The sequence below is a fragment of the Myxine glutinosa genome, chromosome 4 (genome assembly GCF_964187855.1).
Source record: "Myxine glutinosa chromosome 4, kmMyxGlut1.1, whole genome shotgun sequence".
In the NCBI taxonomy this organism is placed as follows: domain Eukaryota; kingdom Metazoa; phylum Chordata; class Myxini; order Myxiniformes; family Myxinidae; genus Myxine; species Myxine glutinosa.
In genome coordinates this window covers 194,072,577-194,096,634 of record NC_136264.1, presented here as the reverse complement: position 1 = coordinate 194,096,634, position 24,058 = coordinate 194,072,577, and the positions used below count along the sequence as shown (strand labels likewise).

The 24,058-nt window shown below is 47.1% G+C and overlaps 1 protein-coding gene across 2 annotated transcripts in view; it reads right to left on the bottom strand.

Annotated features, from left to right (window-relative positions):
* GALK1 (galactokinase 1) overlaps positions 1 to 24,058 on the bottom strand; it is a 57,887-nt gene that overhangs the window by 19,141 nt on the left and 14,688 nt on the right. For both annotated transcript variants that reach the window (XM_068114166.2, XM_068114168.2), the window contains exons 2-5: positions 10,764 to 10,989; positions 10,439 to 10,631; positions 4,244 to 4,363; positions 2,071 to 2,209 (exon numbers count right to left, since the gene is read on the bottom strand). In XM_068114166.2, coding sequence (XP_067970267.1) covers positions 2,071 to 2,209; positions 4,244 to 4,363; positions 10,439 to 10,631; positions 10,764 to 10,925 — 614 coding nt within the window. In that variant the 5' untranslated portion in view covers positions 10,926 to 10,989. The remainder of the gene's footprint in view (positions 1 to 2,070; positions 2,210 to 4,243; positions 4,364 to 10,438; positions 10,632 to 10,763; positions 10,990 to 24,058) is intronic.

Sequence of the window (24,058 nt, the reverse complement as noted above, 5' to 3'; positions counted from 1 at the left end):
CACACACCAGATTAGAAGTTAGTAGTTCGTTTATTAGTCCCCTACCGGTGTACACCGGAGGGAACTATAGGTTTGCACGCCGTCCCTCCGTCTGTCAGTCCGTCAGTCCGTCACGCAAAGAACAGTTTTCCGGACTTTTTTTCTAAACGCTTAATGCTAAAGATTTCAAACTTGGCACATGGTTTCCTCATGATAAGTTACAGGTCAAGTTCGAACTTCACGACGTTTCGATCGTTTTTAACAAAGTTATGGCACTTTGAACGTTGGTAATTCTGATAATTCTGATGATCCTTAACTCAGTGCCATTTTAAGTTTTAATTTCCTTTAAAAACCAATTTCTCTGCAATAATTGGACCGATTGAGATCAAATTTTCACCATATGATCAACTCGGTCTGTAGAATATTTTAATGGTAATTATGACGTCACAGGTCACGTGGTTCAGCCGCCATATTGTTTTTCGTGAAAACACGAAAACCCCTTTTTCTCTGCAACGGCTGAAGAGATCGAGGCCAGACTTTGCAGGCAGAATCGCATACCCATGACGAACAAAAAAGTCAGCGAGCATGACATCATGCATCACATGGTTTCAGAGTTATGACGTTTTTAAGCATGAACCTTCAAAAACAGAGCTCCTCCCTCATTTTTGATCCAATCGAGGGGAAACTTCACAGCTCTGTTCAGCATATCAGTCTACTAAAATGACCTTTTGGAATTTGCGATAGGGCACGTGGTTTGGCAGATATCGTTAATTAAACGAAAATATTTTTTAAAATGGATATCTCTTGTTTATTCTCGAGTTCTCCTCAAGCCGCACTGCGCGTCCTCAGCCTCGTCTCGCGAACGTCAACAGCGCGACATAGTGCGCGCTTTCCGGAGGGGCGGAGCCAAGCCGAGCAACATATATATATATATATATATATATATATATATATATATATATATATATATATATACACATCGATCATTGATCGTGAACCGAAAAATATAATAAATTACTGATGGTTTCAGAGTTATGACGTTTTTAAGCATAAACCTTTAAAACCGAGCCCCTCCCTCATTTTTGATCCAATCGAGGGGAAACTTCACAAATCTGTTCAGCATGTCAGTCTACTAAAATGTCCTTTTGGAATTTGCGATAGGGCACGTGGTTTGGCAGATATCGTTAATTAAACGAAAATATTTTAAAAATGGATATCTCTTGAATTGCTAGTACCTCAGACCGTGAGTTGGTAATAATTTATATAATTCACACAGTGCAACACGTGCAGGCCGCTCCACGGAGCGACCTTGCGGGCTTATCAACGAGGCGAGGCGTGACATACGTGTCTCAGCATACCTCAGTTCAAGTTTGAAAACCATCATCAACTGTGCATAAATTTGCATGTTTGATCATTTTTGACAAAGTTATGACACTTTGAACTTTGGTCGGGGACATGTATTGCAGCGCAATACTCAGAATGCTTGTTTTTCAAGATATTTCGCTCACAAGGTTCAGACATATATATGTTGGCGGCCATCTTGGATTTTGACGTGGCGAACCAATTTTCAATAGCGTTCTTCCTTCTGCCTAGATACACCCACACACCAGATTAGAAGTTGGTACTTCGCTTATTTTTCAAGATATTCCGCTCACAAGGTTCGGACATACATGGCGGTGGCCATCTTGGATTTTGACGTGGGTTGCACCCACACACCAAATTAGAATTCGGTCCTTCGCTTACACACGCACGCACGCAAGCCCGCACGCATGGACGCACACACGGACGGAGGGGAAAACCATAGTCCCCCTTTCGCTCCGCGGTGCGACGGGGGACAATAAACGTGTGAGGCAGAAATCATTGAGTCAATTTGTTAAAATATCAACCCTTGCGATCTCGGTGTTTTCTACATGTTGTGGCTGACCCCACAAAAATTTGGGATCCATTGGGGCGATTAGAGTAGTCAGAGTAGTCGGCGTAGAGCAAAATCCATACCGTTACATTGCCACCTCACAGATGCCTTGCAGCAAGCCATAAAACTCACCCAGGAACACATCTGCAACACATCATGCTGAGAAGTGAGGTCCTTGCCTGCAATCGAGTAGCACCGCATGCTGGGCACAACCTGCCAGCGAGACCATCTGGTCCATGATACCGCAAGGGACTCCAGCAAATGTGTGTTCAGCACGCTGGCAAACCAATGCAGCCTCTATCGTGCCATGAGCTGCACCTGGAAGAAAATGAACAACTTTTTAAATGTCCTACATTCACCATAACCACACAAGCCTACCTGTTGGGCATTAATTGGGTGTACAGGGTGAGTCATAAGTCCCAGGACACGGTTTTGGCTGCTTATACAACATTTATTGACAACATGTATTGATACTGTTTTCTTTTCTTTTCAGATAATACAAAGAATACATTAAAACAAGATGGCAGACACCAGTCCATTTACAGTGGAAGAGAGGCTGGTAGCAGTGGTGTGATGCCACAAGAGGAGAAACACAAACAAGACGATGAAACAGGTGCAAGAAGACTTTGAGGAGAGTTTTGTAAATCCAGCACCGTCAAAATGAAATCTTCATCTTTGGGGAAAAAACGTCATTGAGGACTGGAAGTGCACAGGTACTCGATAGTAAGCGCAGCGGACGACCAAAAATTCGTGATTTTTTATTTCAAAACATTAAAGCATCCGTTTGCAGATCTCCGAAAAAAATCATTACGGAAACGTTCTGCAGAGTTGGGTATTCATCGTTTCGTCACACAATGAAACAAGACCTTCACATGAAACCGTATAAACCAACTGTCATTCGTGAGTTGTCAGATGCAGATCATGAAAACAGGTTGACAAATTGTGACAAACTGCTGCAGCACTTCGATACAATTCCTAAAAGGTCAAAGGTTATGTTTAGTGATGAGTGTGCTGTTTACCTTGGTTTATCTACACGCAACGTTTACTTTTGGAGTGATGCTAATCCACATTATGTTGAGAAGTGCAAGACCATCCACCACATGTTATGGTTTGGGTGGCATTATCTGTCCACCACCTCATTGGTCCTCACTTTTTTGATGCATCGGACAACCAGCAAGCATATCTGCATATGTTACAATTACCTCACTTGTACTTGAATGACGCAGACTAACCCATGAGATTTCCAAAAGGGTGGGGGCACCTGTGCATCATGCATGTGTGGGATGAAATTGCATCAATCAAATTTTCCCAACCATTGAATTGGCAGGTCTTTGCCAACCTTTGTGGTCACGATGCAGTCCTGACCTGACCATTTGACAAGAACATCGCACGGCATCTGTCGGTGAACGGAAACTACGCACTTAGGAAGCATTTGGCACCATAACATATGGCATTAGCGTCGTTTTTCACACCGCACGTGGGGAAAAAATATCTTGTGCCATGACAATGGCGGACGTCATACGGATACACTTGATGTCAAAGGAGGTATTGTAACGACAAGTACCCGACCTATGGGCAGGGCAGGGCTTCAATTGGGAGGCCCAAATGAAAAGGCAAAATATCAGAAATTGAAGGCTTTTTTCATTTTAAACGATTCATATAAACATCCGTTGAATCATATCACACGCAAATCATCAAAATCTAAACAGTACATGGCGCACATTTTGAAAAAAGATTGAATTCTGCAAAACGGAAGCGGCTGCTGCACATCTTTCTCAGTCGCACGTTTATGTGTGAAGAGTGCACGCCGAATCTGTAACATGGAAAGGGCCGCTACACCTGTTTCTCATTTGCTTTGCACACGCTGCCGTGTTTCTTCGGAGCCGCACGTTTATAAAGGAAGAGATCGTCAGGAGTCGATCTACTCTCTCCTGGTACGTAGAATAAACAGTATTTGTAGAATTTCAACAAAAGCCACATCACTGTTCATATCGGTAAATATTATTCCATCGTGTTTGGAAAACTGGAAAACTTGGAAAATTGAGAAAAAAATTGGAAAAACAATATAGCCTATATTACTCCAAGGGGTCCCAGGAATACCCACCCAAAATATCGTTGCGATGGGTTCAGCCGTTTTTGCGGTACCTTCGAACGGACGGACGGACATTTGGTGAATTATAGTAAGATATGTAATTACTCCTCGGGTTTATGGCTCACCCTGGTATATGGTATAAACAAATATTGTATAAGCAGCTAAAACCGTGTCCAGGGACTTATGACTCACCCTGTAGGTCAGAGTCCTGTATTATGGGAAAAACATCATTACAACTGATAACTTTATAGGAGTCCCACCTGGAACAAGTTGCTCCAGAAACTTGTATGTTGCAACCTCTAGTGCAGCTGAACTAGAGAGACCACCACCGAGCGGAACGGTGGAAGCAACAACAGCGTGAAATCCAGGAACTGGTCTTTCTGCTCAGAAAAGCAAGAAAGAATGGGATGATGGCCCCCCCTTCCCAAAAAGACAAAAAAACCCAGCAGAATAAAAAAAGATGGGTGGAGACATTAAGGTGACCAGAACTGAACAACATACGGCTGAAATAAAAGATTGTGATGAGTTTATTCACCGCCATGGGGAATGAGGTACAGCTGAAGTATCTACCTCAGTTTGCTTTGCGAATGTCACCCTAATTTTTTCAGCTTTTTCCTTTTACTTCGTCTTGGTGGAGATCCATGGGAACTCCAACGTACGCAGGTCCCCGTAGGAACTCCACCAAAGTACGCAGGTCCATGGCACTTTGTGGCTCCAAATTGAGCTACAGTATCTTTATTATATTTCGCTCATGTACGCCATATATCATTTTCTGACAAATCGTTGTGGACCCAGATGGAATTAAAGGAAGATGGAAAAGATATATGGAAATGCTGTTGAATACAGAGAATGAATGGGATGGCAACATAGAGAGTAACCCAGTTTTAGGACCGGCAATGAAGATAACTGAGAAGGAAGTTGAGGAAGCGATAAAAGCAATAAACCACCTTTAGAGGCCATTTTTCCCTGCAAGCGGGGGTTGGCCTTTTTCGGGAACTGTGGTTGTTGTTGTTTTTCGGTCCCCTTTTTGAAGCAATGTTTTACGGCCGGATGCCCTTCCTGACGCCAACCCTTTTTGCCGCCTTTAACGACAAGCAGGGAATTACCAGTGAACTGGTACTCAATTAGCCGACCTCGGAAGGATGACAGGCTGAGTCAACCCCCCTGGCGTTAATTCAGCGATTGACCGGGATTCCAACCCAGGATCCTAGGATCCTAAGCCGGCACCCTAGCCGCTAGCCCAACACCAGGGTCTAGCCCAACTAGCCCAACTAGCCCAACACCAACACCAGGATAAAAGCAATGAAGAGTAGAAAAGCAGGAGGGCTGACGGGAGTTGTGGGATATATGTTGAAGGCAGCAGGAAGTTGGGTGTGAAGAGAATGACAGAGATCTGTAATCTGGTGGTGAAAGAAGGCCGCAATCCAGTGGATTGGGAACTGAGTACCCTCGTCCCTCTATACAAGGGGAAAGGTGACCCTCTGGAGTGTGGCTCGTACCGAGCGATAAAGTTATTGGAGCATGGAATGAAGGTATTGGAAAGGGTGTTGGAGAGGAGGATAAGGAAGAAGGTGAAGATCGACGAAATGCAGTTTGGATTTATGCCAGGAAGAGGAACGACAGACGTGCTCTTTATTGTGAGGCAGTTGCAGGAGAAGTACATGGAGAAGAGGAAGAAGTTGTTTATTGGGTTTGTTGATCTGGAGAAAGCATTCGATAGGGTTCCATGCGAAGTATTGACATGGGCATTGAGGAAGTCAGGAGTGGAGGAATGGTTGATCAGAGTAGTGATGGCAATGTACAAAAGAGCGCGCACAGCTGTAAGGACGGGAACAGTGGTGAGTTTGAGGTGAAGGTGGGAGTGCATCAGGGGTCGGTACTAAGTCCACTACTATTTGTAGCTGTGATGGAGGTGCTGGCTCAGAACGTAATGGAGGGTTTACCGTGGGATTTGTTGTATGCAGATGATCTGGTGTTGATTGCAGAAAGTATGGATGGACTGAAGGAAAAGATGAACAAGTGGAAGGAATGTATGGAGACAAAAGGTCTGAAGGTGAATATCGGAAAGACGAAGGTGATGGCAAGTGGTAAAGCATGTGGTGAGGTGGAAAGAACTGGGAAATGGCCACGTGCTGTGTGCAGGAAGCGTGTCGGAGTGAACTCCATTCAATGTACAATGTGCGCTGAGTGGGTTCATCAAAAATGTAGTGGTCTGAGAGGGTCATTAACCAGTGTGGCAGCTACATTCAAATGTAAGGTGTGCACAGAGGGAGCTGCAGATGGAGGAAATGTTGAGTTGGATCTTGGAGACGGCGTGAAGCTGGTAGGTGTGAAAACATTTTGCTACCTCGGAGACATGCTGAATGGAGAAGGTGGATCAGACTCGGCAACGGTTGCTGGAGTGAGATGTGCATGGAAGAAGTTTCGGGAACTGAGTGGCGTGCTGATGAGGAGGGGAGTGTCGTTGATGCTGAAGGGAAAGGTGTATGCTGCATGTGTGAGAAGTGTTATGATTTATGGGAGCGATACATGGGTAATGAACGTTGAGCAGCAACGAAGGCTGGAAAGGGTGGATATGTGAATGGTTCGGTAGATGTGCGGAGTATCGTTGAGAGAGAGGAAGACAAATGATGAATTGCGAAAGATGATGGGAATAGAGCCTGTGATTGATGCTGTGAAGAGGAACAGGTTGAGATGGTTTGGTCATGTGTTGAGGAAGGATGAAAGTGACTGGTTGAGAAGAGTGATGGAAATGAATGTAGAAGGAAGTAGAGGACGGGGAAGACCTAGAAAGACTTGGCTAAAGATGGTGGAAGAAGAAATGCGGGCAAGGGCGTTAACAAGGAGAGATGCAGAAAATAGGGCAAAATGGAGAAGATTGTCATGGGGACCGCAAGGCTAACCCCCGCTCTAGCAGGGAAAATGGCCTTAAAATGTATGTTGTTGTTGTTGTTGTTGTTGTTGTTGTTGTATGTACGCCCATCCACAAAACTACGTATGCAGCTATGGCACCACACACCGGAAATTTGCCGTTGATTACCAGCAGTTAATCAGGGCAGGAATTAGTAATTTGTTCAGGATGCCGGAAATATCTCTCCTACTCTTTGTGAAAGGAACCGAGGATCTTTACCAACCACCAACCACCAATGACCAGTGCTGGCAGATGGGTCCTTCGGCTTCAACGTCCTTCCAGTGGACGGTGCACACATTGCTGCTTCGCCCTGCATGCCAAACATCTGGGTGACAGTTTACAGCTGGCTCGACATTCGAACGCAGGTGAGACAGATCGGAGGCGAGTGTGCGTACATGTAGGCTATCCTGTCAGCCCTCGCTCTAAACTACCTTTCCTAAAAAGACTTAATTATAATGCAATCAAGATCTCATTTTACATTAGACAAAGTGTGATAACTTGATCATAATACACAAAGAGTTGAGTAAATATTATATACGAATATATAGCGAACCATGGTGTCTGTCCATGCATTCGCCTGTCTCCCATTTACAGCGGCCACTTCCTCAGCTCATTCAAAAAGCTGCTGATTGGTTATCTGCTGAGCTGCTGATTGGTCAGGCCACTTCCTTGAGTTTGAAAAGCTGCTGATTGGTTATTCTTTAAAATCACCATGAACATCTGGATTGAAGCAGATTTAATACAGATCTTCATGGTTTAACAGACATAGATCCACCTTTCGAGGCCATTTTTCGCCGCAGAGCAGGGGTTGGTCTTTTTCGGGCACTGTAGTCCCATTTTTGAAGCAATGTTTTATGGCCGGATGCCCTTCCTGCCACCAATCCTGTTAGTCGCCTCTTGCGACACACAGGGGATTACCAGTGAACTGGTACTCAATTTGGCGACCTCAGAAGGATGACAGGTCGAGTCAACCCCCCTGGCGTTAATTCAGCGATCACCGGGATTCGAACCCAGGATCATAGGATCCCAAGCCGGCACCCTAACCGCTAAGCCAGCACCAGGCTATGGGTTTATCAGACATGGCGTGCTGTAAAATGTTGGCTGCCAAAAATCATATCTACATATATCTAGATACAAAATGTATATGGACAACCTTGCCAACAAGCTACTGGAAATCTGTAGGAAGCCTCTAAACAACATGACCCGATACGCGAATACGGCGCCTTCAGCGGTGATCAGCCATTATGGTTTATCTATGTCCCACGAATGAAACATTTAGTTCTAGCAACCCAAATAGACCATAACTAAGTAATTATGACAGCCTGTACCAACTGCAGTTCCATTGCAAGCCATAATATTGGGCCAGTCATTAAATAGTGTTCGGAAAACCATATACGGTATTTATGTTTAAAAAAAAATTAACCTATTACAATACACCACATCGAATGGAGCATTCATTGGAAGAAGAGCAGATGCTCATCACAACGGAGTCTCTCCTGACATGATTCTAGAGCAGACCGACAACGCAGATGCCAAGGAGAAGAGTGGCCTCGATGGAATCACTGGCAATGTTGCTTCTCGAACCAAATGGGTGTACACAAAGCTTGAACCAAATGGGTGTACACAAAGCTTGAACCAAATTGGTGTACACAAAGCCGGTCACTGCAGCAGTATCTGCACAACTGAAGTCAATGTTGCATCTCAACTCTTCCAATGCACATCACGAGTCAGGTCCAATGCATGTGGCAATGGATTCAGAGATGATTGTGAAAGTGATGGCAGCCATGGAGACCAACCCATTAACTGCAACAACCACAAGCCTGATCAACAACAACGAGGACGATGGAAAGCTGGTACCTGTGCAATCCACACACCCGACCTGGCCACAGCAGATGATGCAGACGATCTCCTGTGGCTGCACCAAGGGCTGCAACACAAACTGCTCATGTGGGAAGAAGAATATTGCCTGTTATATAGGATGCCGCTCTCAGGGATCGATAAAGAGGTGCAGTCGTGCCCACTACACTGCCACCTTTGACAGCAGCAGTGAATCAGAAAGTGATAACTAACAGCACCACAGAAATGCGTCTTCTAATGTTACATTCACAAACAAAACAATTAAATTCAGGATTGAACGTGCATTTTGAACAATTATTTAATGTTTTGCCGCAAAATATGCCTTGATATTGAGATGCAAATGGTTCAGGGAGTAATAACAATTTCTTTATGATATATTTGGTTTGTTAGAATTAAGTTTTTCCTTCATCATTGTTCAAGGAACATGGATAAACCATAATGGCTGATCACCGCTGAAGGCGCCGTATTCGCGTATCGGGTCATGTTGTTTAGAGGCTTCCTACAGATTTCCAGTAGCCTGTTAGCAAGGTTGTCCATATACATTTTGTTCCTACACACACACACACATATATATATATATATATATATATATATATATATATATATATATATATATATATATATAATTTATAGCACGACGTGTCTGTTTTTCCCAAAAAAAAAAAACTGGTTTGGCCCCTTTGGGTATAGCCGGGCACTCGATAGGGCACATACCTCTACCAGGCTGTACTGTTTGTTTAGTGTCCCACTGATAGGCCGGACATGGATAGAGACGTGAAACAAATCGAATCAGCTTGTGCTTGTCGCCCAACAAACTCATCCACCTAGGTTTTGCCATAACTCGTCCACAACTTTTTTAAATACCAGGCTATATATATATAATATATATAACAATAATACATATATATATATATATATAGTTTGGCACCATCTCTCAATAGTGAAGAATCACTTTAATTAAAAAAATTTGTCGTATCCAGATCCGGATTCGGATCTTCACCAAAATCAATTTGATTCGTCGTTCTCACACATCCAACCAGTCCACCAAGTTTCATCTGAATCGAACCATAACCTTTTGAAATATCCTGCTATACATCCTTTTTGGCCCTATCATTCAATGGTGAAGAATCACTAAAAATTCTAGTATCCGGATCTGGATCTTCACCAAAATTGAATCGATTTGTCCTTGTCCAACACCCAACCTTTCCACCAAATTTCACTCGAATCCGTCCACAACCTTTTCAGATATCCTATTCACAGACAAACAGGGGTGAAAACATAACCTCTGCCCACCTGCGGCAAACAGCAATATTTTGCCCTCTTTTCACACAAATTCAATCTCTGCCACCCGATGTTGCACCACCATTTCGCAGCGGGCGGTACAAGTGGCTCAGAGCATTGGCTCTGAGTGAAACCAAGAGTACAACACAATGAATCTTTTTTAAGTCCATTAAATAATTGAAATTGACAGATTAATTTAAACTTTTCCCATCACTGTGGACGGGTATTTTGCTTGTATAGGTATAAAGATGATTGGGGCAACAACATTCAAATTTCCTCGTATCATTGCATATGATGAGTTCAAACAATTCTAGAGATCTTGCTGCAGCAAGTGCTTGAACGCAAAGATTATCGGCCTCTCTAGAATAGTTAACTTGAGAATGCCATATTGATGAGGTTTGCTTACTTGGGAAGTGCTGGATAACTCCCTTAATATAATTTGCCCAATGTGGCGAACCGGGATTCAAGTTTGTTTCAGGCCCAGATGGGGCAGTAAAGGTAACATCATGAGGTTCATCAGCATCTTCCGCCAAGGTCTTCACCTCAATGGTATCACCGTCAGATGGTGAGCCCACCATGACAGTCACCAGAGGCAGTGCCTGAAAATGAGACGATTACTTCAGTGGGATTTTCTGTCTCAGCCGGTTTGAGTAAATAGGCCACAGGATGGCGTGAAGGTAGTTCCGCATGTACGTTGGGATGGAGTGAGTTACCAAAATGACCTATCTTACCATTGGGAGGACAAAACCCTCGTTGTAATCTGTGTGCTCCCCAATAAGGTTGACTCGGCCTGGCGCAGCCACAGCCACGGTTGGTTGTGCACCAGGAAAGCGTGCAGTAAAAGCCCTTTTGGCCTCATCCAATAGGCCTGTCAGCGTTTGTGGTTCAGACATTATGGCTGTTTTGGTCCCTCGCTACAGCAACACACAAGGCTGAGCGTCAGGAATGCACCTCCACCTGAGGGTAAGCGGGTTACTATTAATCACAGGGTAAATCATTGTTACACGCCAGGCAAATGCAACCGTAATTCAAATATATATATATATATATATGTATATTGTTGCGGAGATGAGGACTGTATTTTTTTGATTGTGTGCTGTATTATTATTATTATTGTTTATTCTGCGCCCCCCTACCTCCGGAGCTGTGTAAAGGTGAAAGGGCATCCCATAATTAGTCCACAAGCATACACGTCAGCCAAATAATAGAATACCCCTGTTTGATAGTTATCTCTTATTCTGTGTTTTAGGGTAAGGCTGTGTCTCCCATTAATTGAAGTACTCCATTGCACCAGTGAAAGAGAATAGATCCCTTTTCATTCCCATCCCCAAAATCTACATCCCCTTTCGTCATTGCCAAGCCTCGATTCACAATTACCTCCCCTCCAAAACCACCATTGAACCTGTGCTCGAATCGGAGAAGAAAGGCGTGCCCGCCCGTCGTCATCAAGGGCGGAGCCAGAGGGTCGCGCGACCAACCAGGGCCGAGGTGAGCACCCCGATGGGCGTGTCCAAAAGGCCGGCGGCTTAATCGCCGGAGGCGCTATAAAAGGCGCGCACGCGAGTGAGTCGTGAGTTGGTCGTCAAGAGAGAGTCGTGAGGAGTCAGTCAGTGGAGTCGGTGGTCAGTTGGTTGCGTTGGTTGCGGTGAGGAGTCGGTGGTGGTGGTCAGTTGGTTGCGTTGGTTGCGGTGGGGAGTCGGTGGTAAAGAGTGAGTGGACCAAGAACGAGTTGAGGGTTTGGACCAGACGAGTCGGACAAGGCCTGGCAAAGCACGCGACGTCCACAGCAGCCACAACAGCAGCTTGGGGGCCTGAACGGCGGTTTGGAGCAGGGCTTAGAAGGAACGGCGGCTGCTAAACACGCCGGTTGTGCTGCAGGACCCCCCTTGGACCTTCCTCTCCCTCCAGCCATCCACCTCCTGCCATTCCATCCTTCTTGTGTACGTGAGTTTGTTCTGTTTGTTCTGTCCTGGGTTAATTAAGTCTGTATAAGCTAGTATTTTCACTGTGTCACCTGCGTCTTATGTGCTTGTAAATAAACGTGACTGCTTTCTTTTTGCTTATGCATGTAAATAGTAGGAATAAATTTAGTAGTATTTCCAACCTTTTTGTCTTCTTCTTCTTCTTCACATCCGTGTCGCCTTAGTCTTTTCCCTCAATGAGCAGCCGCGGTGCGATCTGGTCAACGTCGGGTGGAATCGGGTTCTAATCGGGGAGTAACTGTTCGGTCGCGGTTGGACCATCCGCTCGGCCCATCATACCATCTAAACCGCGATCAGTAACAATATATATATATATAATTATATATATATGATTAATATATATATACTAGTGGGGTCACCCGTGGGAATCCCACGGGCATGGACGTGTGTGACATTTCGACATATTGAGTTAGATGCTGCACCTGTTTCACAATAACACACACACACACACACACACACACACACACACACACACACACACACACACACACACACACACACACGTACACAGACACACATACACATATACACACATATATACACACACACGCAAACACACATACACATCCACACACATATATACACACACACGCAAACACACATACACACACACATGCATATACACATACACACATATACACATATGGATACACACACATGCACACACATACACATATACACACACAGACACATACACATACACACACACAGACACACGCACATGCATACACACATACACACATATACATATACACACACACACACACACACACACACGTACACACACATGTACACCCACACACATGCACACACATATATATACACATACAGGCACACATATATACACATACAGACACACACATATATACACATACACACATATATACACACACATACACACGTGTACACACACATGTACACCGACACATGCACACACATACACATATGCACATACACACATATACACACATATATATATATATATATATATATATATATATATATATATATATATATATATATATATATATATATATATATATATATATATATATATATATATGTATATATATATATATATATATATATATATATATATATATATATATATATATATATATATATATATATATATCCACGATATCCATTTTTCCGTTCTCCAACCTATAGCTTTGTTTTAAAAAAAAACAACGTTTCGGCCAGCAACCCAGCGTGCGCCGAGCCTCCACTAGCCTTCATCAAGAGAAGTTCCCCTGACCCCTGTTCACCTCCTCCCAGATATATCTGGGGGGAGGGGTGGGCCTATTCTATCAACCAATCACAAAGCTGTGTTGTGAGACCTCGTGACCATAGACCCATGCTCAGCTTATGTTGCAAGTGTTTTGTGCGTGTTTGAGCGGTGTATTGTGTTTTGTTGTCCGTGTTGCCTGTGTCGGCTATGTCCCACTTTGTCTTTGTCCTCCTCCACGCATCGGTGTCTCTCTGGTGTATTTATGCATTAGAGGTCCGTATGCCTGTGGTAACGCCACAGTCTCCTCTGTCAATGGTGCCCCCGTTTGGCCAGTGTGCCAGGCCTCCAATATTCGCCTCCTGGCCCGGTTCGGGGATGCCGCCAGCACGTTCACATTGTCCCATAGAGGAACATGGCCCGCCCTTATTCCATGCTTGGCGATAGCAGATCTTTCTGGGTGATTACACTCAAAGGCCTTGTGGTGTTCATTAATGCGCTGGCCTAAGGTTCTTCCAGTCTCGCCTATGTATTCTCCACCACAGTCACATGGAATGGTGTATACCACACCTGTGCAATCATTCGTTAGTCTTTTGTCTTTGACCTTGGTCAGTGCACGTCTCAAGGTGTATATAGGTTGGTAGTTGACCCTCACCCCGACCGGTCTCAAAATCCTGCCAATCCTTTGAGATACCCGTGGCACAAATGGTAGCACGCAGAAGCCCTTAGGTGGTTCCTGTGGCACGTCCTGGATTCTTGGAGCCGCCAGTACCATTTCATTTTTTGGGCAGAGGTGGTCTGGGTAGCCATTGGCTTTCAATACCCATTTGAGATGCTTGATCTCTTTCCTTTTGCCCTTCAAGGTAGACGGTATATTCCTTGCCCTTTTTACGAGTGTATTCACCACAGCTCTTTTATGGTGCAGTGGATGGCAAGACGTGAAATCGAGGTAACGCTCGGTCTGGGTGGGTTTCCTATACACTGTGGTACTTAAGCTTCCATTGAGGTTCCTCCTCACCAAGACGTCCAAAAATGGAAGCGACCCATCCTGTTCTTCCTCACAGGTGAATTTGATGAAAGGAAACATTCCACTAATGCCCTCCTGGATTGCATTAACAGCCGTGCTGGGGCAGATGACAAAAGTGTCATCGACATAGCGGTACCAGACACGTGGCTGTGTTGGGAGGGATGGGATGGTGCGTGTTTCCAGCTCTTCCATCACCATATTGGCAAGCACCGCAGACACCGGAGAGCCCATCGCAGTGCCGAACACCTGTTTGTAAAATGTGCTGTCAAAGACAAAATAGGTGCTGGGCGGGAGGACAAAGACAAAGTGGGACATAGCCGACACAGGCAACACGGACAACGAAACACGATACACGCTCAAACACACACAAAACACTTGCAACATAAGCCGAGCATGGGTCTATGGTCACGAGGTCTCACAACACAGCTTTGTGATTGGTTGATAGAATAGGCCCACCCCTCCCCCCAGGTATATCTGGGAGGAGGTGAACAAGGGAACTTCTCTTGATGAAGGCTAGTGGAGGCTCAGCGCACGCTGGGTTGCTGGCCGAAACGTTGTTTTTTTTTAAAGACAAAGCTATAGGTTGGAGAACGGAAAAATGGATATCGTGGATATTATTCCCAACCGCCGTTCATTACTTGATATATATATATATATATATATATATATATATATATATATATATATATATATATATATATATATATATATATATATATATATATATATATATATTGTTACAGACACGACTTTGATGTTAAAGTGGGCCGAGCGGAATGGCCGTCGTGTCCGCACAAATTACCCGACTATACTCGACGTTGACGAAGTCGCGCTATGCTGGCTCAATAAGAAAAAGAAGACACCCGGCTGGATTACAATAACACAATACGACACCAAGGGTTCAGTTCTCAAGACCTCCGGAGGAGGTTATATTAAGGCGGAAGGTTAGATTACAACTACAAGAGGGACAGCATAGAAAGACAAGCACTTAGACACACTCTTATATTAACCCCAACAGACGACAGATAAACGGGACAAAATGCTGACTCACACGGGGATTGATGGAAAGGACAGGCGGGTAGCGATGGCTCCAGGTGCACCTGGGCTCAAAGGTCAGAATCGACTCGGTCCGGTCCAGAGATGCGGGGAGGTCGCAGCGCTCGGATGGCGTCTTGTCTGCTCAAGCTGGGGGCGCATCTGACTCAGAGCTCGCAGGTGGCTTTCCTTCTCCAAGCTGGGTGCGCATCTCTCGTCACATCCGGCGCGTGGCCGCGTATATCCGGCGGGGAGTGACACGCCCTCGGCTCGTTAGCTCCGACTCGTGGAATCGGCACGTTGCTTCTCATTGGGTGCGTGCGGGGGGTTTACCAGGCTCCGCCCTTGACGAGGAGCTGACAAGGAGCCCCTTCGTGGTAACCCCGTGGAGCGCATGGTCTGGAGCTAATCGAGCCGGTGTGAGGACGCATCCTCCCCCGCTCCGCCGCCATCTCCTCTGTTGTTGTTGTAATTGTTGGGGAAGAAGATGGAAGGAGGTATGGGAAAGGTCCTAAACTCACTACTGATGCCATATAATCACATTCTGGTGCAACGAAGAGTCATAATTAATGGAGACGAGGCCTTAACTGACATAGAATAAGAATAACTAGGAAGATGTCCGAAAGTTGTCTACGTGTGGTGCGGTGGATCTGGGCACGACATTTAATGGGGGAATAAGGGGAAGGTCGGCTCTACTGATTGTTATTTACATGCAATGGGACTAGGGAATGGGGGATTGGGGAAAGTTGGGGAGTATTGGAGAAAATAGGGGAATATTTACAAGCGGATATGGAGGCCAAATTCCATATTCGCAACATTGCACCCTTCTCTACCCTCGGGGCGTCCCGACCCGATAAATTTTTACCTACTTTAGTGTGGCACGCAATGTAGTTCCCTCTACTATTAACTCTACCCTGAGTGCGACAGTTTTACAGATATTCACAAATGAGTAAATATGTCCCCCTGCGACGTTGCACCCTTCTCCTCACAGAAACACACCCACAGGATAACCGAATCCGGAAAGAATTCGCAAACTAAACATACAGCCGGTAGGGAGCATTATTTACAAGACTACGCTGCTATTTACACTACGATCCAGGACCTGTCTTTGGAGGAACACATGCAGATGTTATGCATAGAGAGAGCGCGCTTGCCAACATCGATACACCAACCCACGAGTGCTCTGTGGCCGACGGCCTTTAATAACGTGCAGAGCACCCTTCCCGAGCATCAACAGCACCACCCCACCACCAATCGGTGCAGTCACCATTGTTCATTGGAATAAAAATAAATTCGACAACCCCTAACCCTGCAGGTGTCTCTTGCTCTTCTTGTGGTGCACTTGGTGTTAATTAACAGTGGTTCACCTTTATGGCATAGGTGCCACGTTGACCCATAGGTCCATCCCCGGGTGGTGCTTGGCCGCAAACGAACTGCGGTCCATTGTGGGTGGCCACAAACATTGCGGTCCATATGGTGTATCGATCCCGGCAGCAAACAGCGAAAGTGCAGGCCCACAACTGCGCAGCCAGCACCTCTCTCTCCTCTCTCTCTACCCCAAAGCCAGATCCTCGGAGGTGGGAGACAAAAGAAGCAGACAAGTGAGTAAGGTGGTAAGGGCGCAAAAGTGCACGCAATGTAAGGTGATGCACACTGGGGGCACATGGGAACCAGGTGAGACAGGTACGTTCCTATCGTACGCCCCCCCCCCACCAGGTAACCTACATGGCCCCTCCCTTACCCCTTACTGCATCCACAAAACACAACACTACCCATAAACATCTACTTTACAAATCGACAAACATCCCTACTGTCTTCCCCGTTCCTCCCATAAACCAAATTCGTCTTCTCTCCCTCCTAACCAATCAAATTTGCCATTTTCAACTCTCATCAAAATTTGCCATCTCCAACTGCACATCAAAATTTGCCATCACCAATTCATCATCAGTCCCTCCTAAGGAGGGAGAGATGGAATCACCCCAATGTCTCATCCACGTCGTGATGCGTCTCACAAATCCACAGCAATCTCATTTCCTGCACACAGAACAAAGAAAACACAGGTGTGGAGTCATCATCATCACCACAGGTAAGTGGCTGCGTATGGTGCGACAGGTTCTTCAATCCTAACTATTTCCTAAATGACTTTAACAACTTTACACCACCCGGGGTCTTCCTCCGGCCAAACCATTGGCCCTCTTACACTATGGGTTCTAAAAACCAATTCCCATTGGCCAAACTGTGGTGCTCTTCAATTTGGGGTCTCACTCCCCCGATTCATCTCCCGGTGCCCTCGTACAATTTCTGGGCTGTGGCGTGTACCTCTCCCAGTGGGTCTACCCACCTGCACCCCTCCACCACTGCAGTTGCCTCCGAGCTTACCTGCTCCTTACCCTAACCTATCTACCTGGGGAAGGCCCTCTGGCGCTCTCCCCACTCCGTGCCCTCTCTGGCACTGGGCTGCCCGATCCACACCCGGGATCCTCAGGCACCCACTCACAACTACCGGCTCCCAGAGCCCACCTGCGGCCTCACCTGGCCGACATCCTCACAGTGGTGGAGTGCCCAACCAACTACACACACTAACAGGCTACACGCCCAGCCATTTCCACAACACTAATGCACCCATTCACAACACCATTCTGCAACCGCACCACAAATGCCAATATCCAACCACAATTTACCTGCACCCTCTACCTAACACTTACACTACCCGCCCCGGGTACTCGTGAAAGGGGTCCACTCTTCCCCCATCCACACCTTCGCACCACGCACACCACTCCATACCACTTACTCCAACTTTCTCCACACACCTGTACTTGCACACCTGTGCTCTCACACCTGGTGCCACCGGCACCCTTCTCTCCCCAAGCGCATTCGCGCTGATCCACACACTCACTACTCATACACTGCTCCACACACCTGTGCAATCACACCTGTTCAATTCTCACAAACACGGCATCATCTCAGCTAACTACTCCCTTCTGAAACTTGCGCTTCCCAGTCGTCCCTTTAAACTATTGCGCTCCCTCGTCATTATCATCCACACTAATCTACCTGCGTCCCTACTACAGGTATCAGTCACTAACTAAACTTAACGTCACCTAATGTCAATCCTCGCTAGATCCCTACACACCATATCCTAACCCACCCGGGCTAGTTTTCACTGCCATACACCCCATAAGCTATTGCTCCTTTGCCCCCCCTGTGAGGGATGGTGGATTTGCCATCCCACCACATCGGGGGTCTCTCACTACCAATTTTGCACATCAAATTTCAACAAATTAAAAATTTGCCAATCACTGCCCATCATCTGCCAATCACTACTGCCAATCCCTTGCCAATCATCAAATTTTGTTTTTCTCTAATTTTGGGTCCAAAACACTAACCTCATCACCCAGTCTACTCACTACTGCCTCTCGGTGCGCCAATTCCTGTCCAAAGCCTGGCTTCGTAAAGCCAAGCAATGGATGCTGGTTGTTTTGTGCCAGCGGCTGGATGCGTCCGGCACTCGGTGCAGGGACGGGGGCTTACCCGGGCCGAGATCCCACGCACCACCTCGGCGTGGAGCCATCCAATGTCCCGATCTCGACCTGCCGGCACGTCTCAACAAAACGTGGTCGCCATAACGACCCTTCCTATCGGGCTGCCCGCTCCGCCTAGTGGAGCCCGGACGCGGCCGTTCCACGCGAGGCCCAGCGTGGATCGCGCACGGCGGTTCTTTCGAAACCGCCGTGGTTCGGATCCCCGCTGGTTCTCGCGGCACGCGAAGCCCGGCACGCACCGAGGGCCTGATTCGGCTATAAGTCGTTCTAAACTCTACCCCGTCTAACGTCGATGCTTCACCTGGACGCTTACACCCCGCAGCCCGTTCCTTGCTCACACATCCAGCCGTGCCCATGCTCCTCGTACCTTTCCTTACACACCCCGGTACACTCATTCCACTCACAGCCTTGGTCACACACCTGACCACCGAACACTTTGGCACACATTCGTCGCTCGCACACCTCACCAATACACCTCTTCGCGCCCCCTCCTCGGTCACCTCCTCTGTGACAATCACAGGTGTGCTCTCATTCGCACACCCAACCACGTGCCTCACCACCAACTCCAGCGTGCATTCCCACTCACGCTCTACCATTCCAGGTGTACATCCTTCCATCCCAGGTGTACATCCTCGCTCACCTGTCACAACCAGCTCACTCTCCTTGTCACTCTCACTACTCTCACCTCCACTCGTGACAACGCACTCACCCTTACTTTTGACAGCACACTCTTTCCCCATGCACCTGTCCGTCACACACCTTTCTCGCGCACACTCTCCCGTTACACCCTCTGTAACACTCACCACAGGTGGACACTCTTCCTTACTTCTGACAGCGCACTCTTTCCTCATGCACCTGTCCGTCACACACCTTTCTCGCGCACACTCTCCCGTTACACCCTCTGTAACACTCACCACAGGTGGACACTCTTCCTTACTTCTGACAGCGCACTCTTTCCTCATGCACCTGTCCGTCACACACCTTTCTCGCGCACACTCTCCCGTCACACCCTCTGTAACACTCACCACCCCGCGCTTCCATGTGCCCCCTCGCACACGCGCTACGACCGACTCACTCTCGCCAGCACCCTCACTCCTTGGCACACACTTTTTCCTCACACACCCCAGAGTCGGACTTTCTCGCACACCTCCTCTTTCGCACACCAGACCTGTCACACACTTCACCAGTGGCCTCTCACGAACACCCGGGTCCATCTCGACCCCCAAGCTTCTTAAATCCCCTGGCGCATCATACGCACGACCATATTGGTCACCACTTACACCAGGTCCTCTTCCTCTTCGCTTCTCCTCCATCACCTGCGAATCCCTCATCCGGTTAATGAGCACATCATCACGATCCAAACACAGACTTCGGACCAATTCTTTTATCTCCTCTTTTATCTCTTTCTTATCCCCTCTCCGTCGCTTCTTAATTTCGCTCATCCCTTCTTCCACTTCTTCTAATTTGTGCTTCACCTCTTTTATTCCCTGGTATGTCTCCTCAAGCTCGTCCTCCAAGGCTACCTTGACCGTTTCCATGTGCGTCCTTACCTGTCGGTCCTTCGTCTCCATTACCTCTACCACCTCGTCCAACCTCGTTGTCAGTCCCTCACGTACCATCTGACATTGCCTCTGTGTCGCTATCAAGTCGTTTTTAATTTCTTTTTGTGTCGCCTTTAAACCTCCTAATACCGCAGTGTTCCTTTGAACCTGCTCCACTAACTCCGTCTGTCCCACCGTCAGCTGCTCCACCTCCTGCGTCAGGTCCTCTATGCCCCCTTGTAACTTTACAGTCCCCTTTCTCACCTCTTTCTCCATGCGCTCCTTACAGTGCCTCACCTCCTCGCGCACTCCTCCGACCTCCTCACTCACTCCTCTTCTGATCTCCTCTCCCATCACTTGCATCTCCTGCCCAGATGCCACCCTCATCTGCTCCATTTCCTCCCTGTGAGCATCCAGTTTGGTTTCTACCCCCATTCTGACCCCCTCTATCTGCTGCTCCATTTGTTTAACTTCCCTTTCCGCTTGGTCCCTCATGTCCCTCAATTTGCCTTCCATACTGTTTTCTAACCCCTCTAACCCATTTTTCACTCCCTCTATCTGATTCTCCTGGGCAGCCATTCTATTTTCTACCCCCGTTAACCCATGTTTCACCTCTTTCATCCCGTTGTCTAACCCCTCAAAATTATTGTCTAACTTCCCAATTTTCTTGTCTAACTCCTCAAAATTATTGTCTAACTTCTCACCGGTACCCCTCATTTGGCCCTCTAATCGCTCACCCTGAGCATCCATCCGGTTCCCCATTACCCCCATTTGGTCCTCCAATCGCTCACCCTGAGCATCCATCCGGTTCCCCAACCGCTCACCCAATCGCTCAATTTGGCTCCCCATACTCATCTGTACAGCTGCCTGTAACTGCGCAATGAGGGCCTGCATGTCAATCGGCTGCATGTTAAAGCCCGTTGATACAGCGGGCTCGGCTACCGCACGCTCGTGCGAGGCGCCTTTTTGCGCGCCCGCTACTTCGTGCGTGACGGCGCTATTTTGCGAACCTGCCGCCCTCACTGCTTCGCTCTCCTCATGTCCCTCAATTTGGTCCTGGACCGACCCTGCTTCACTCTCCCCTACCGGACCCCAGCCGTCTTGATCCGCCATAGCGCGACTTGCAAAATTCGAGTTTCGTAAAACAAATCCAAATTTTTTTTTTTTTTTCGTTATAATTCCGTCGAGCGCAGTACGCGCTCCGAATCGATTTTCCCTCCCAAAATTTGGGCCTAACTAATTTAGTCCCGGGTCCGAATTCCACTCCTCGACACCAATTGTTACAGACACGACTTTGATGTTAAAGTGGGCCGAGCGGAATGGCCGTCGTGTCCGCACAAATTACCCGACTATACTCGACGTTGACGAAGTCGCGCTATGCTGGCTCAATAAGAAAAAGAAGACACCCGGCTGGATTACAATAACACAATACGACACCAAGGGTTCAGTTCTCAAGACCTCCGGAGGAGGTTATATTAAGGCGGAAGGTTAGATTACAACTACAAGAGGGACAGCATAGAAAGACAAGCACTTAGACACACTCTTATATTAACCCCAACAGACGACAGATAAACGGGACAAAATGCTGACTCACACGGGGATTGATGGAAAGGACAGGCGGGTAGCGATGGCTCCAGGTGCACCTGGGCTCAAAGGTCAGAATCGACTCGGTCCGGTCCAGAGATGCGGGGAGGTCGCAGCGCTCGGATGGCGTCTTGTCTGCTCAAGCTGGGGGCGCATCTGACTCAGAGCTCGCAGGTGGCTTTCCTTCTCCAAGCTGGGTGCGCATCTCTCGTCACATCCGGCGCGTGGCCGCGTATATCCGGCGGGGAGTGACACGCCCTCGGCTCGTTAGCTCCGCCTCGTGGAATCGGCACGTTGCTTCTCATTGGGTGCGTGCGGGGGGTTTACCAGGCTCCGCCCTTGACGAGGAGCTGACAAGGAGCCCCTTCGTGGTAACCCCGTGGAGCGCATGGTCTGGAGCTAATCGAGCCGGTGTGAGGACGCATCCTCCCCCGCTCCGCCGCCATCTCCTCTGTTGTTGTTGTAATTGTTGGGGAAGAAGATGGAAGGAGGTATGGGAAAGGTCCTAAACTCACTACTGATGCCATATAATCACATTCTGGTGCAACGAAGAGTCATAATTAATGGAGACGAGGCCTTAACTGACATAGAATAAGAATAACTAGGAAGATGTCCGAAAGTTGTCTACGTGTGGTGCGGTGGACCTGGGCACGACATTTAATGGGGGAATAAGGGGAAGGTCGGCTCTACTGATTGTTATTTACATGCAATGGGACTAGGGAATGGGGGATTGGGGAAAGTTGGGGAGTATTGGAGAAAATAGGGGAATATTTACAAGCGGATATGGAGGCCAAATTCCATATTCGCAACAATATATATACAGACTTGGCATTTAATATGGAATTTTTTTTTTGTGGGGGTGAATTTACTTTTCAAGATGTCTTAGAACCAAAAGTTAATTGGAATTATGTTGAAATTTTTCTAGATTTTGTTAATGTGACCTTTAAAAGAAACAAAAACCACATTTGACATTTTGAAACAAATAAACTGATCCTTGAAAGTGATGTAAACTGATATAGAACTCAATTCATGGACAGTACTGTGTTAAACTTCTGTACGTTTTCCAGAAGTATCTCTTTATTTTGCACATTAGCCAAAAATTTTTTAAACAAAAACAAAACTTAAATTTCGACTGGGATTACCGACAGTAAAATTACAGTTCAGTACTTCGTGTAACCCCCACGAGCATTCAGGAGAGCACGTACACGTTGAGGCATGCTGTTCACGAGATTTGCCAAGGTTTGGACAGGAATCGCTTGCCATGCAGTGGCAATAGCCTGCTGCAATTCACGCACAGAGGCAGGCTGCTGGTCCAAGTGGTCGATTTGATGCGTTAATTCTGCCCACAAGTTCTCTATCGGATTCATATCCCAGGACATGGCAGGCCACTCCATATGCTCTACACAACGGTCAGCAAGAAAGTGTTGGATCATGCGAGCACGATGAGGCCGTGCATTGTCATCTTGGAAGACAAAGTTTCCTCGAAAGGCTGCACGAGCAAATGGAAGCAATGTTTCTTCCAGAATGGCCCTGTACTTGAACTGGTTCAGGTTTCCATTCAGAACAACCAGGTCAGTTTTGCCCCCTGCATGAAAAGCAGCCCAAACGGTCACCCCACCACCTCCAGCTTGGACTGTTGGCACTATACAATCTTTGTTGTAGGCTTCATGCACTTGTCTGCGCACTCGGACGCGGCCATCTTGACGATAGACCAGAAATCTAGACTCGTCACTGAAGATCACATGATTCCAGTGTCCTGGCTGCCATTGACGGTGCTCTCTGGCCCACTGCAATCGGCGCTGGCAGTGTTGTCTGGTCAGGCGTGGCTTTCTCAGGGGACGCCTGGCACGATAGCCTGCTTGAACCAGTCGTTGGTTGACTAGACTTCTGGATACAGGCACATTTGTCAGTTGCTGCCACTCAGCCCTAAGCCGATTAGCTGACTTGGTACGGCCATTGCGGACTAACCGGTGCAGCTGGCGATCATCCCTTCTTGTGGTTCTGCGGGGACGTCCTGGCCTCGGTATTGGAGTAGGGACACCCCTCTGAGCATTTCGTTTCAGGATCTTTGACACCTGACTTTGAGT